General features: G+C 52.8%; 1 protein-coding gene across 1 annotated transcript; it reads right to left on the bottom strand.

Moving 5' to 3' along the window:
• Nucleotides 1-12219: 12219 nt before the first annotated feature.
• Nucleotides 12220-14310, bottom strand: CCDC177 (coiled-coil domain containing 177). The gene has a single exon (XM_019924284.1). The coding sequence runs from the start codon at nt 14308-14310 to the stop codon at nt 12220-12222; it is 2091 nt and encodes a 696-aa protein (XP_019779843.1).
• Nucleotides 14311-14735: the final 425 nt, after the last annotated feature.

Here is a 14735-nt window from a genome sequence, read left to right as displayed (position 1 = left end):
GCTTCCTTCTCTTTTGTCAGACTTTCTTTGGGGTGCTTTGCATGGACAGCAGCTTTAATTGCGACCTGAGGGTTCAGAAGAGCACAGTTGGCCTGTCTCACTGTCCACCAGCCTTGGCTTTGGGGACCAAACGCACGGCATCATCCCCATTCCCAAACTTCCAAACATGCACTATTGTGATCCCGCAGCCCGGGAGGCCCGGAAATAACGTCAGCTTTCCTGACGGCTCCGTGGGTCTAGTGAGCCCCAGCCTGGGGTGTAAGCAAGTCTTTAAGGGGTTGAGTTTGCCCCAGAGCAAACTCTTTTTAGCCTAAAAAAGAGCTTTGGAGAAGAAGGGGAGTGCTGCCTCAGAGCGGGGCATTCAGACCCCACATTCGTCTCCGACTTGTCCTTGACCATGACAAGGAGATGATGGTGGTTTAATTGTTCCTGGTGTTTGAGCCAGAATCGCACATGTTTGTGGAGGGATACAAAGGGCTGAGCTTCCTAGGGCCATGCTCAGATTTCCTCCCCAGTGGAGCACAGGGTGAGGAGGGGTCGGAGGGGAGGCCACCCTCAAATAAGTCATCAAGCAGGGGGACCCCCTAGGGCCTGGGATTAGTTCACATAAGCTAATGTTGATGCAAGGTCACTGTTGCAAAGTTCATGTTCACCTTACTTAAATATGTTCAGGTGACAAATCATGTGGAAGTCATGAATCTTTGTGGTCCTAAATTTAAAGATACTCACTCTACGTTGGTTTTAAATGGTTGCCGTTTTAGTCTACATTCTAGTTTAGCTATCCAGAAGCACACACCAAAGTCTTAAGAAAAACCTCACGGTGGGGGTGGGAATCTAAAATTAAAGCAGTTTTATGCGTTGACTTAATTTTGTCTGTGAATTGGCAAGAGAACTGCCTTAATTGAGCTTTGGGGGAGAAACCTCAGGAAGTTAGTTGAGGGTCCATGATCCCACCCTAATGGGCTGTTAGGATAGACAATTTGGGTTGAACATGGACACCTCCGGCCAGTCTCTCTGTATCCCTTCTAGCACTTTCTCCCTGAGAGTGAGGTTAAGAGAAATAGTTCAGCTCATGGTTACCTCTGTTTCAACAGAGCTCAACTTTTAGAAGCACCTACTTAAAAAAAATAATGATGAGATTAATCATAAAAGCTATTTATTGCACTCATATAACATGCCAGGCACTGTGCTCTTCTCTCTTCACTTTTTATCTCATTTAGTTCTTACGACCACCTGTGAGGTAGGTACCATTACTGTCTCTACTTTACAGATGAGGAAACTGAGGCTCAGGGAAATTATATAATTTGCTCAAGGTGATCTGAAGGCCAGGTTGTCTGACTACAGTTTTAACCACTGCATAATTTTGTAAAAAGGCTGATTGTTAATGAAATGGGCAGAAACCAAGTTCTTCCACCTTGGCAAAGGCTGTGTCCTACCACCCACGTCTGATGGGCCCAGAAAAACACTCCCCAACCCTTGTACTCATGTGTAGGGAAAGATCGGAATGGGAATTAGATAAAGGAAAACAACAAAATAGGATGTCTGAATTTCTTTTCTCTGAGTCTAATTTTGCAACTGTAAAAGTCCTTATCATTCTTAAAGTTTAAAACTCCCGAAACAGACTTCCCTGGTGGCACAGTGGCTATGAATCCATCTGCCAATGCAGGGGACACAGGTTCGATCCCTGGTCCGGGAAGATCCCACGTGCTGTGGAGCAACTAAGCCCGGGCGCCACAACTACTGAAGCCCGTGCGCCCTAGAGCCTGCAAGCCACAACTACTGAGCCCTAGAGCCACAACTACTGAAGCCCGCGCTCTCTAGGGCCTGCATAATGCAACAAGAGAAGCCACCGGAATGAGAAGCCCGCGCATCGCAACGAAGAGTAGCCCCTGCTCGCTGCAACTAGAGAAAGCCCGCGCGCAGCAGCGAAGACCCAACGCAGCCAAAAATTAAAATAAAATAAAATAAAACTCCAGAAATGTTATCTCCTGGTGTGTGGCTACAGCTTCTTCTACCAAGGATAAGGATTTGGCAGACCTGGCTCCAGGGGGGTAGATTTTGTGCAGCTCACGGTGCCCTGTAGAAGGGTCCTGTGCTGTGTTGAATGTTCTGCTGTAGCCGTCTGGAAATTGTTAATAATATTTGAATGAAAGGCCATGCATTTTCAGTTTGCACTGGGCACTGCGCGTTTTGTTGCCAGTCCTGTAATTTAGGAGATAAAAATAACGTACTTAACGACACAGAGTAGCCGTAGCCGTGAACTACCCCAGAGTCAAAGCTGACGTGCCTGTGGCACCCCCTTGTCAACTCACTCACTGTGTGGAGAGTAAGCGACCATAGGAAACAGCCCAGAGGAGACGTCCACTCCCCTGCCCTGCAGCGAGGGCTGGTGTTGACCGCAGAGCAGGAGCTCAGCACTGACCCCATCAGGAGAACGGAGGTGGAGGGAGTCCTCATCCTATCTGAAAACCCCAGGAGAATGGTGGTAGGTGGCTCAAGGTTCCCTGAGTTTGGGTTTGCTTGATGCCCTGACTGGTGGCAAATGGTCTGATTTCAATGCCTCTGACATGAGTATGTCCTTCTGAACCCAGATCGGAGTGCAGAGGTTTGGTACCCTTTGTTTTGAGGCCAAACTATTAAGCCACCACACCACTGGTGAGGGCTTTGCTTAAACAGGTGGGGTGCAGGCTGGGGAAGGGTGCAGTGTGAGCGTGGCAGGGAAAGCACCTGGCTCCTCGCTAAATGATGCCCTGAGGTCTGGAGGTCCTGCCTCTGGTTTAGCCATAAAGAAGCTAGATTGAAGGGCAGAGTTGGGAAGGAGAATCAGTGCCATCTGGTTTGGCTTCTGCCTTCACCCCTGTTTCCAGCTCACGGATATGGCCCTCCCTTGCTCCTCTGGCTTTCTCCCTTGTTTGATGACCTCCATCTCCCGACAGCAAGCTCCTAGGAAGCTTCTTTGTGGATGCTGGGTCTCGAGGAGCCATCTCTGCTGTGCCTGGCGTTCTGCCCCAAGGTTAATGTCATTCAATATCGGGGAGGGAAAGTAGAGATTTTGGTTCTTAGGCCCTGGCCACTGTGAGATTGTTTGGGGCTAGGGGTGATTTGGGCGGGTGTGGGGAGGCGACATCTGTGAGACATACCATCTGGATGGCACTTGAGATATATAAAGACTTTGTACAATCACAAAACACTGGCAGCCCATTATAAAACCCAGGTCCTTCTTTGCTGCATTTCTCTCTTCTTGTTCTGCTGCAAAAGATCTTTCAAGAAGAAAAGACGTCCAAGCTTCCCTGTACTATTTGGCTTCTGTGCTAACATCAGGGTTTATGAATTATCATTGTTGGGCATCTGGAGACACGGGCTCACTGCTTCCCCAGAAGATGGGGAGTGTTAACCGCAAACTGCAACACTGCTAAGGCAGACTTCTAGCATCCCCAGCTGCCCTGTGCTGTCTTTACGCCGTTGCCCCCAGGGCGGTTCTCTGGCTGCTCAGATCAGGCAGTCTGCTCACGGCCCTGCGTTGTCATGGAGAAGGTTTTAGAAATATATTGCTGGATTGCAGACGTATTTCTGCCACCTGGAAACAAGTGGGCTTGTAGAAAAGCGACAATGGAGGGAGAGAAAGGGCTCTTGGAGGGTGGAGCTTGTGCCGGGGTAGCCGGCTGCAGCAGAGGACTGGGAGCCTGCACTGCTGTTGGCTGTTTGGTATTCTGGGCAGGCAGCGGCGTGCGGGTCAACTTGCTCCCTGCAGGACTCCTGGGAGTGTGCAGTCAGCCAGGAGGCCGCAGCCTCTGCAGAAAAGTTTGCAGATTTTAAGAAAATGAAGGGCCGTGCAGCCCAATCTGTGGCGGGAGACCAAATGGATTCCCATTTAGACGTGCTGATGCAAATGTACGCTCCCTGCAGGCAGAAAAGCTGCCCTTTGCTATGCAGGCCAGCAGGCTGCTCTTGACCTGCCTGTCCCACCTCCTTAAGGGACACCTCTCTCTGCGTGAGACCTGGATGCCCCAGCCATCTGGGCCTCTACCCACACCCACAGCCCCCACCTCCAGTTCCGGTAGGAGCTTCAGACAGCCCACTTAGGGCGCAAGTCATCCCGCTGTTCGCTGCTCTGTAGGGCAAAAAAACAGTTGAATATCAACGGTTTCATATTGTTCAGGGAAACTGAAAGCTTCAGGGCAATCTGGTCTCTTTCATTGGGATTAGATGATGAGAACATTAAAGAAAATCAATAATAGATTTTCTCTTGCCTAATAAATATGATCTATCGTCCTCTAAATCGTTCTACATTCTAGTGCACTGTGTACCTTTCAAGTCTTCACCTTCCACATACGGCTACCCATCATGTCCTCAACGTTACAAAGCATCTGTCTTGGCCTTGAGCGTTGGTTACTTTTCTGCGACTTGAGGTAGAAACTATATCTGTTCTGGGCCCACATAGAGAAGGGGTATCTCAAGAGTACCTTCGAATGGATTCCAAGGATTTCTTAACTGGCTTAATCACCAGCACAAGAAATTATGTATGTTTTCGTTACTTGTACTTTCTTTTTGCTAGAAGTTTGGCGACTTTTGGAAAGCCCTTTAGAAATGGCTTGCTTAGCCTTATCTTTGTAGATCTGACACATCTAGACTATGAATAATTTTGAAGTGGGACCTACAGCAACTATCAGTGTCTAAGGAGCCTGCTCTCTCCTTTCTCCTCCCTGAGTCTTGCTTCAGTTGCCTTAAGGCGGCTCCAGAGGTGGGCCTGTCGCTCCTCTGTTGAGGCACTGACTTATTTAGCTGTGCTCAGACTCACAAGATATAGATCCCAGCTGAATTCTTCTGTCTCTGGCTTCCTCCTAGTCTGCCCCAGCCTCTCTCTTTTTTGATTCCCTTCCTTTTTCCCTCCACTGTCACTGCATTTTCTCCTTTCTTGGACATAATGATGCTCTTACTTATTTTAAGGACCCTTCATAAATCAGCCCTTTCCTTTCCCAAAGAAGCTCACTTTCCTCCCTCCCTGTCATTTGTTTCCACTTATTTTAGTGGCTGCAGGAAGGAGGAGCCCAGGCAGAATTCTTGACCCACACATGGCAACCGAGGCAGACTGTGAAACGTAAGGCCAGAGATTTCGGCTGAGCCTGGATCCAACAGTAAACTGCTCCACTCCTTATATCCTTTTGCTTTGAATCTCAAGAGGCAGGACGGGCTGGTCTAGTAAGTGACATGTGTATCAGCCGAAGTGAAGCCCACTTAAACTCAATTCCCCAAGCCCAGTTCTGCCCAGCACTAGCTGTGTGACCTTGGGCAAGTCACTTAAACTCGGTGCCTCCATTTTCTCATTTGTAAAATGGGAATAAGAATGTACTTTCCTCCTAAAGCCCTTGTGAGGATTAAGTGCTTAAAAAAAAACCCAAAACCAAAACCAGAAAGCAGTCAGCTGCCCAGTCTAAGTGCTTAGCGGGCGTCCGCTATCCCGCTATCGTTACCCCTGCAGTCACAACATGAGCAAATGTTTTCCTCTGGCTACGTGTTTTGCTCACCCTGTGGGTTCTCTTCAAACAAGCAGATGTTCTTGGGAGGCATGCTCTGCCTCCTCTATGATTTTGATGAGGGCTCAGGAGGCCTCTAAGGTCCACTGGGGCCTCCCTCTAGGGTATCCAAGGGCAGAAGAAAGGTGACAAATGCAGGAGAGCTCCTAGCAGCTCACCTCACCTGGGGTCCTCACTTCCCGATGCACAGTGCGGGCCGGCACGGGCCAGGAGGCCTGTTCAGCATCTCTGTGCATTGATGTACATCCAGAGTGGGGAATGGACTTCTGCAGATCCAGTCCTGCAGCTAACCTCCATGCAACTGTGTGCAGGGTTGGGGGACAGGGAAGGAGACGGGGGCATTTTCTGTGCCTCATCAGAGAATGTCGTTTGTTGAGGATGAAGCAATGCTAATGCACACCCACCTCTCTCCTTCCTGGTCCGACATCGGTTCCCACAGTGAGCCCATCAGCGCTCTCCCGGGTTGGGCTTGTCCCAGACCCTCTTCCTCATGCCCATGGGGCCATGGCAGAGATGGCTGCATATCTCAGAATTCCTGCCAGGTACCACATCCTGCATTACCAGAGCACCCCAGAACAGTGGTTCTCCCACACCCTCTTCTACTTGGTTCTGCTAAAGATGTTACCAAAGCATTGGAGTCTAACCAAGACAGCAGCACACCCTCTTTTCCCCAAGAAGAGATGTAAATTTAAAAACATTTTGTCATTTTAGTCAAGCCTTAAGATAAAATTTCAAAAATTATCATCGTACATCAATTTTATTGCCAAACATTTGGTAAACACGGTAATCCGCCCCCCTGCCCGCCCCAGACTATGACACATTACTGGGACCCATTATTCCAGAGCCCCTTCCTTTGGAATGGTTGAGGGATTGCCACACAGCAAGGGATACATACAACTGCAAAGGGCGGCCATCTGAGCCTGGGGTCCACCAGTACCACCCGGCTAAAGTTCAACCTACCCCATTCCTTCCTTTGCCACCTTCCCAAGTTCAGGATAACAGTATCCACAAGTTGAGTGCTATCTGCCAAGGACTGTGCTGCCTTCCAAGTGTTAACTCTACTTAGTAACTCTCTACCAAGTAGGGTTTCTTGTCCTCATTTTACAGCTGACAGGAGGGGCCTGTGGAATAGTAGGTAATAGTTTGAATACGTCAACAAAGCTTGTTCCTTTGCCAAACACTTTGCCTTGAAGGTATGGTAGCCACACGGACTGGATGTTCAGAATTTTGTAGATATCAATCATTCTGTCACACTGAGATGCTCTAAATGTCAACATTTTGGCAACCAAATTCCATTTCCCAGTCAGTCTCTCACACTAAGTAGGGGGAAGAGGTGTAGTGGCAACATGAAAATCCTTTGTCACCCATGTGGCTCAGTGGTGGAATTGGGAAATATGGACACCATGCTCACAAGCCAGAGATTGAAGCAGCCTTGGAACTGGAGGTATAGGTGGAATCACTGGACCCCCACCAGGGGGCAGCTCGTTGTTCCCAGAGCTTACCCTTCTCTGAAAAATGAGATGGCTACACGTCCCCTCCCTCTGCAAGAACGCTGATGCTGGGGTGGGTAGGAGCGTGTGTGTGCGTGCACGTGTACACTCCAACACAGGAGTAGAGATGGATCATCTTTCTGACAGTCCTGTGAATCGTTCAAGTGCCTGACACAAAAACATGCCATCAATACTGTACTAGTGGAGAGGAAGAAAGGCATGAACACTTCAAAGTGGCAGCTAATTGAAAAATCACTGCGGACTAGGTTTTTGCGCTCGAATACCGACATGACGGCATTTGATGAATCAGGAAGTAACAAGACTGCGAACAGTGATTACCAGTGTTCCTCAGAAAGAAACCGCCTCCGCTTCTATATCCTAACACCTGCTACTAACTGCACCCTCTGTCCCAGCCCCGACCTATGTGATGACAAAGCAGCACCAGGGAGAGTATGAGGGGCTGGGAGGAGGTGCATGTCCAGAGCACCAGAGCTCCGTGGAACAGAGCATGTATGTGAGCAGACGAAGCGCTCTTGCGTAGGGTCACGTAACCGAAGCATGTGATCAGGCGTAATGCTGCAGGGGTTGCATCAGATACCCAAAGCCCGTGTGTCACATCTAAGGCCTAAATAACATTTCTAGAACAGAGACTTGTCTGCTGGGTCTCTGACAGCCCCTTCCCGGGCTGCGTTGAGAAATGCCAGATTTCCTTATGCTCCTCTGCCTAACGTTTTCCTGGGACATGCAGGCTAGAGATGCAGTCAAACGGTGGAAAAAGACAAGTCTACGGAGCAACCTGGGGGTGAGCGCAATCACCTGGAAGTTTTAAGAGGTGGGATATTCTGGTTCACTAAACGTTCTTATCAATTTAGTACTAATCAGAAATCTCTTTCTGTTGGCACTTTAAAGCTGGAAGTGCTTCTGAAGTGTGGAGGTGCTTGTGTCAGCAAGAACAGTCGAATGATGGAGGTGGTACCCTGTTTTGGTGATCTGGGACTCTGCACAGCCTGAGGCTTGGTTCTCTATGTTGACGATCATTATTTACGCTGCCTCTGTTAAAGGCAACACAGATAATGCCCTTGAAGGTAATTAATCTCTCTCTCTTTTTACTGTAATTTAAAGCTGATTAAGTACATGACCTTATGAATTTGACCTGATTAATCAAGTCTCCTCTGAGGGAAAGAGAACAACAGTGACTAGATGATGGTTGGTTGGTGGATTGCATGTCCCCGGGAAACTGAAAAGCCTTGAAATTAGTGCTTGAAGGACCATCAGGTTTGCCTGTGGTTGGATACCAGGATGGGAAGGTAGTTAAGCCCAATGGGGAAATGGAGGGGTCTGCTCATCTCATGACATTGCAGCATAGACGTTCTCCAGGGTCAAGGATCAGAGGGACTCTGTCTCCCCAGCACCAAGAGCAATGCCTGGCATACAGCTCAATACTAATTTGACAAATGAATGGACGCCTCCATTCAATCCATTCTATAGAGATGTCCTCTGGTTACCATTCTTTGTCCATCATCCATCCTCTCTCCATCCAGTGTTTATGTGCTTACCGCATACGAGGTGCTAAACCATGGGCTGCAGGGGATTCAATGGTAAATAAGATACAGGCCCTTATGTAGAGTTGATCACTCCTCTGTTTCAGTGGACTTTTTTTTTTTTTTGCAGTACGCAGGCCTCTCACTGTCGTGGCCTCTCCCGTTGCGGAGCACAGGCTCCGGATGCACAGGCTCAGCGGCCATGGCTCACGGGCCCAGCCGCTCCGCGGCTCGTGGGATCTTCCCAGACCGGGGCACGAACCCACGTCCCCTGCATCAGCAGGCGGACTCTCATCCACTGTGCCGCCAGGGAAGCCCTCAGTGGACTTTTTAAAGGAAGGGGGATGATAAGTGGTAGGCTTTCCAGAATGGCCTGAACACTAACAGCATTCTCACGTGCCTTCACTCCCCTACAGACTCTTTGCCTTAGGAAAATCCTGCTTCCTGCTTCCACTGAAGACTCACAGTCTGTGTGCTTCTGAAAGGAAACTTCCATCTTCCTGTCCAGATGTGGTGTAGGCACTGGTCATTGCCCGAGCAGGACACTGGGCTAGCTTCACCGATGATTCCATCTGAAATGGTTTTGTTCTGCTTGTTCCCTTGGTAACGAACCAAACTAAAGCTTTTTCCAACCCTTTCCATTCCTCCTCTTCCCACCTCATGTTCCCTCTGAGCAAGGGGCTGTTCCAAGGGGCAAATGTGAAGGCCTGGGGTCATGTCAAGGCTGCATTTTCCTGGAAAGTAAGACTTTCTCCGTCCATCATCCCCACCGTCCTCCCACCCCTCTGATTTTCTCTCGCTGCATTTCAGAATAAGAAACACTCCTCCTCTCTGGCATCACTTCAAAGAGAAGACTATAAAAAAAGGGCACAAAAAAGGATCCTGGAAATCGCTCCTCCTCAAAGAGCAACATGACCACTTATCCTAGAATACAGAGATGCTCTACATTCTAGAAGATGGTCTGACACTTGGAAGAACCTTTCTTTATTATTACCAAGTTTGGCTTCTGTTTTTGCTTGAATTCTACTTAGCTATATACGTATATTTAAAGGATCCCAAAGGTTTTTTTCCTTTACACTGTGCTTTTCTCTAAGTGCAAACATCTGATTTGGTGACATTCAGACCTGGGCCTTTGCATCGCATGTGGCATTAGGAGGAACAATGTGCTTTTCGAGAACATTCCTTTCTGCACTAGGCCACGATGGTACTTTACACGCTAGGCATAGTGCAGTCACACGAGCCTTCCTGTTTACAGTGATGGCACCTGTCGTTCCAAAGTCTTAGAACTGAGAGCACCACTTTGACTCTGATTCATCCTCACAGTGTTTGTGTGGGGAGGGCAGAAATCATGATCCCCATTCTACAGGTGGGGAAACCAAGGCACACAGAGGTGATCTACCCAAAGTCACCCAGAAGTCAGAAAACAAACTGACTAAAGGGCCGAGGAAGACTCCCCTACGTACCTTTCAGTGCCTTATCCAAAAGAGCAGACTGTGTCCTTCTCAAATGAATGCATATACTTTGGAAGGAAGTAGTTTTAGGTGGAACTTTCTATTAAGGCCTCAAAGGCCCCTCTATCAAATCAGGAACCACAAGGTAAGAACCAGTATCACATTAACATTTTTAGTTAAATGCCCCTGACTCACAGAAAGGCCGATTATTATAGCTCACTGACAACCTGGTTACCGACATGAAAATTTAAGGAAAAATTCACCCATTCAAGAAGTAAGCATTGGCACAGCTCCTTTTCTGGTTTCACGTCATCTGAAGTGTAACACCTAAGCACTGCTTCCTTCTACACAATACTCCTGTACCTGCCGGCATTTGATTGTGGGGGGGGGGGGCTAACAGAATGTGTGTGTGTGTGTGTGTAACACCAGACACTTTAGGGACAATTCTGCCCAACAGATATACATGAAATATGTCTAGCAGAGTAGTTCTCTACCTTGATTCTTCTTTTTTTTTTTTTTTTTTTTGGTAACTGTTATTTCTTCATCTTGACTTAATGTAAAAAGAAATGTTTTACTTCCCACCTTCCTTGATGAAGGTAGAGTCCTTGGGTGGACATGGCTGGGGGCTGATTTTGGCTTCCTGGAAGGGAAGCACTCTAGAGGTTAAAGTTGCCGGAAGACAACTGAATGGGACTTTTTGGACCAGAAAGTGGCCTGGTCTTGCGTGCATTTTCCCCCAGAGGCTAAATGACCATCTGTCCGTGTTGCACTGCCCCTTCCTATGCCAGGAATCCATATTCCCAGAAACAAACTAGGCCAAGAGCAGCCCTCCTGCCTCCCAACTCCAGGTCAAGAAAGGCACAAAGAAGACCAACAAATAATACCGAGGCGGTGCTTTGGGTCCGGGAGATCTTGAGGTACCAGGAGAAGAGTACTGACGGCCCCATCTGGCCAATAGGAAAGGTGAGGCACGGAGAGATTGACTAAATACTTTCAGTTATAGGGGAGAGGGACGCAGGAATGTCAGAGGGAGATTCTCTTTTTCCTCACGTGGGGAAGGAGGGGAAGATACACTGCCAACCGTAGTGAGCACGACCCTCACAGCAAAGAGGCAATTCCAGCTCTTCTGCCACCACAGTAAAGTAATTGCCCTCAGAGCAGTTGTGACGATTCCTTCACAGAGGGAATCCGACACCCCAGACTCTCTGGGGCCCACTCTTGGGGCTGCATCCAGGGCTGGAGACTGAGGCAGAATTGGCCTGGGCAGGCACATAAGGTAGCTCTGCTTCTTAAGGCGTGGCTGCTGTCTGCGAGGAGTGGGCTCCACATTGGGAGGTGGCCATTGGACACTGCCTCCCCTGAAAATACCCTGCAGGAAAGCTCAATCGGGGGAAACACTGCTGCCTAAGGAATCCGCCTCCCCCGAGGGGCTGGGGGCTCCCACTAAAGCTAAACAGCATCACCAAACCAACTGATTTCTTGTGTCACTTGGGAGAATGAGGGGGAAAAAACCCAAACTGATCATTATTTGCAGATGATTGTCTAACTAGAATACCTAGCAGAATCAAGGGAAAACCTATCAGAAGACAGACCAGAATTTAGGCAGATTAAAAGTCTAGCACACAAAAATCAATAGCTTTTGGGTCACTTGAGTGTGGCCTAATACCCTGGAAGAGCTGTGCTTTTCTGCAAGGCCTCCGAGCTTTGTGCAACTTGCCATATGTTAAAAGACGGAGGGGAGCCAAGGAGATGCCTCCTCCACTGCAGTTCCCGCAGTCGCCTCAGACACCAGTATGTGAAAGATGCCTGGGGGGACTACTGCAGGAGGGGGCAGTCACCTCTGCACTGTCTCCTTGTCCTCCCCTTCCCCAGCCTCGACCCAGACCCTTTCTCCCAGCTTTTTTCTTTTCCAACTCAACAGACACAATGGGAACATTGGCAAGGACCGGTGCGATGCGGGAGCCACCAAGGTTGGATGTGGTCAAAGACTGTGCTATGTCATTTCCAAACGAAGTCAGTTTTTAAAAACAATGGCGGCGGACTGAAAGGTCTCACACGTCGGTCCTCTCATTGCCTCATTGGTCAGAAGCCTGGCGACGCTGCGGTGCCGCGCCCAGACTGGGGACTCCCACGGTCCGGTCAAAATGGCCAAAAGAGGCCCCACGGGGCTGAACGTGGCACTCCGGCCAGCGCACGGCGGCGGTCATTTACGGTCCAGGCTGGCGTGCAGCTGGGCCTCGCGAACCATGCGATCGAAGGAGCGCGTGTTGGTTTCCTGGCGTACCTTCTCGCGCACGTGGAAGGAGGCCCGGGCTGTGGAGCGGGCGCTCTCCAGCGCGCTGCGCCGGTCCCGAGACAGCTGCTCGCTGCGCTCCAGCTTGCGACCGATGGCTTGGAGCAGCTCCCGCCGGCGGCAGTCTTCGTCCCTCTCCACCTTCTCCTTGTTGGCCCGCTGGGCCCGCTCCTTCTCCATCCGGCTCTGGCCCACGCGCCGCGCCTTCTGCTGCACCGCCTCCTCGGCCGCCTGCGCCGCGTGCTGCAGCCGCCGCTCGCCCACCCGGGCCAGAGCCTCCAGGTGTGCCTGATGCTCCCGGTCTTTGCGCTCGGCCGCCTCCTTGGCCCGCCGGCCCTGCAGCTCCTCCCGCCGGGCCCGCTCGCGCAGCTCCCGGGTGCGCTGCTCCACCAACTGCTCGTAGTTCTCCTGCGCGCGGCCCAAGCTGGCCTCCAGGGAGCTCCGCAGGCCCTCGCGCTCCTGGCGCTCCAGCCGGGCCCGGCCTTGCAGCAACGCCTCATGGCGCGCCCGCTCCGCCCGGCTTAGCTCCCGCTTCTCTCGCTGCAACTGGCCCTCCTGACTCTGCTTGGCGCGGGCTGCGCGCTGAGCGCGCTCCCTGCGCACCTGCTCGGCCCGCTCGCGCACTTCCTGCAGCCCCTCCTCCCGCTGCTTCAGGTTCTGTTCCTGCTGCAGCTTGCGGAGTCGGTCCTCCCGGGCCGTGCGCTCCGCCCGCTCCCGCCGCAGCAGTCCCTGGCGCTCGGCCAGCTCCCGCCGCCGCTCCTCGCTGCGCTCGCACTGCCGCTGCCGCCGCCGCGCCTCCTCGCGCTCCTCGCGGCCCCGGCGGCCGCGCCGCTCCTCCACCTGCGCGGCCCAGGCTCGGCGGCCCTGCTCCAGGGCGCGCTGCTTCTCGCGCTCCTCGCGCTCCCGTCGCTGCTCGGCGCGGACGCGCTGCTGCTCCCACTGGCCGTGGGCCGCGGCGCGCTGCTCCAGCAACAGGCGCTCTTCCTGGTGCCGCGCCAGCATCAGCGCCGCGATCTTCCGGTCGCGCTCCGGCACCGCGCGCAGACCCCGCTCGGCGCGCACTTGGCGCACGATGCGTTCCACGTGCTGAGCCATCTGTGGCGAGTGGCTCAGGTCGCCAAGACTGAAGCTGCGGCCGGTGAGGGGAACCAGGGCCAGGGCGGATGGGCGGCCCAGAGGGTTGGGAGCAGAGGACGCCGACCCCGCCGGGCAGCTGTTCCTGGCCGAGGCCCGCGGCGGCCAGTGCAGCTCCCGCAGGCTCTCACCGCTGTAGGACGACGACGACGCGCCTGACTCGGAGCTCAGGGCGCCCTCCCGCCGGCGGGACAGGGAGTCTAGTGAGTGGCTCTTCCTTCCTGCTCGCGACCGCGCGGGCGTAGGTTGGGGCCGGGCCGGGCTGGAGGAGGCCTTGCGGGCGGCGCGCGGTGCGGGCGAGGCCGGGAGGCTGGCGCTGCTGCAGCTGCTGCTGCTGCCCGCACTAGGGGCCGAGGCCGCGGCGGCCGCGGGGCCCAAAGGCGTGAAGAGGCGCCGTTTCTCCTCGCGCACGATGCGCTCGCGCTCTGCCCGGCACTGCTGCAGCTTGGCGCTCCGCTCCGCCTCGTAAGCCTCGTACAGGCCAGTGGCTACTCGCATAGAGCGGCCGGGGGCCTCGCGCACCAGGTCCGCCAGGGCCCGTGGCAGCAGCTCCACAGGTTTAACGGCGCAGCGGGCGCAGGCCTCTAGCGAGCGGGGACTGGTCAGCACGTAGCGGCTGCCCTCGGCCTCCGGACAGTCGAAGTTGAAGAGGTCGAGGTGCAATAGCGGGGACTGCTCCCGCCGCCCGCCTTCTGCTGCGCACGGGACTTCAGCCTTACGGGGCGCCGCGGCGGAGGCCGAGGCCGAAGTCGCCGCGGGCTGCGGGGCGCCCTGGGAGTCAGGGGGCACGGACGCGGCGGCTTCGTCCCCTCCGGAGCCTCCCGGCTCGGCTCCCGCCTTCTCCTCTTCAGGCACGGGATCCACCATGGCTGAGCCCTGTCCCTTTGTGGAGGCTCTGCGGATGACAAGGGAGGACATCGAAGAACGCATTTGAAAGCAGTTTCCCCCTCCCCGTTCATATTCACCGCCCCCCCAAAAAACTTAATCCGCTTTGGGATTAGGCTCAGAGGCCCGGTGGAATGTAAATCATAATACCGATGCCCTGAAACCCCAGCGGGCGGGAGGGTGCACAGAGAGCAGCCTCAGTCTCCCTCAGCGCCGGAGTGCTGGGCGGAGGCCTGTGGCCAGGCTCCCCTGGGCGTCTGGCCCGTTAGATGCATCTCCTCCCTGTTGCGAGTTAAAATGAAAAGATCGAGGAGCAGGCAGTAGCCGACCAGAGAGGCTCTGGAGGATTCCCGGGAGGATTAGCGTATTTGTTTGTAGCTTAGGCGGGCGACCGGGGATGCAGCTTT

Source organism: Tursiops truncatus, chromosome 2, assembly GCF_011762595.2.
Source record: "Tursiops truncatus isolate mTurTru1 chromosome 2, mTurTru1.mat.Y, whole genome shotgun sequence".
Lineage (NCBI taxonomy): Eukaryota > Metazoa > Chordata > Mammalia > Artiodactyla > Delphinidae > Tursiops > Tursiops truncatus.
The sequence above is the reverse complement of the archived record's forward strand: the minus strand, read 5'-3'. Positions and strand labels throughout refer to the sequence as shown.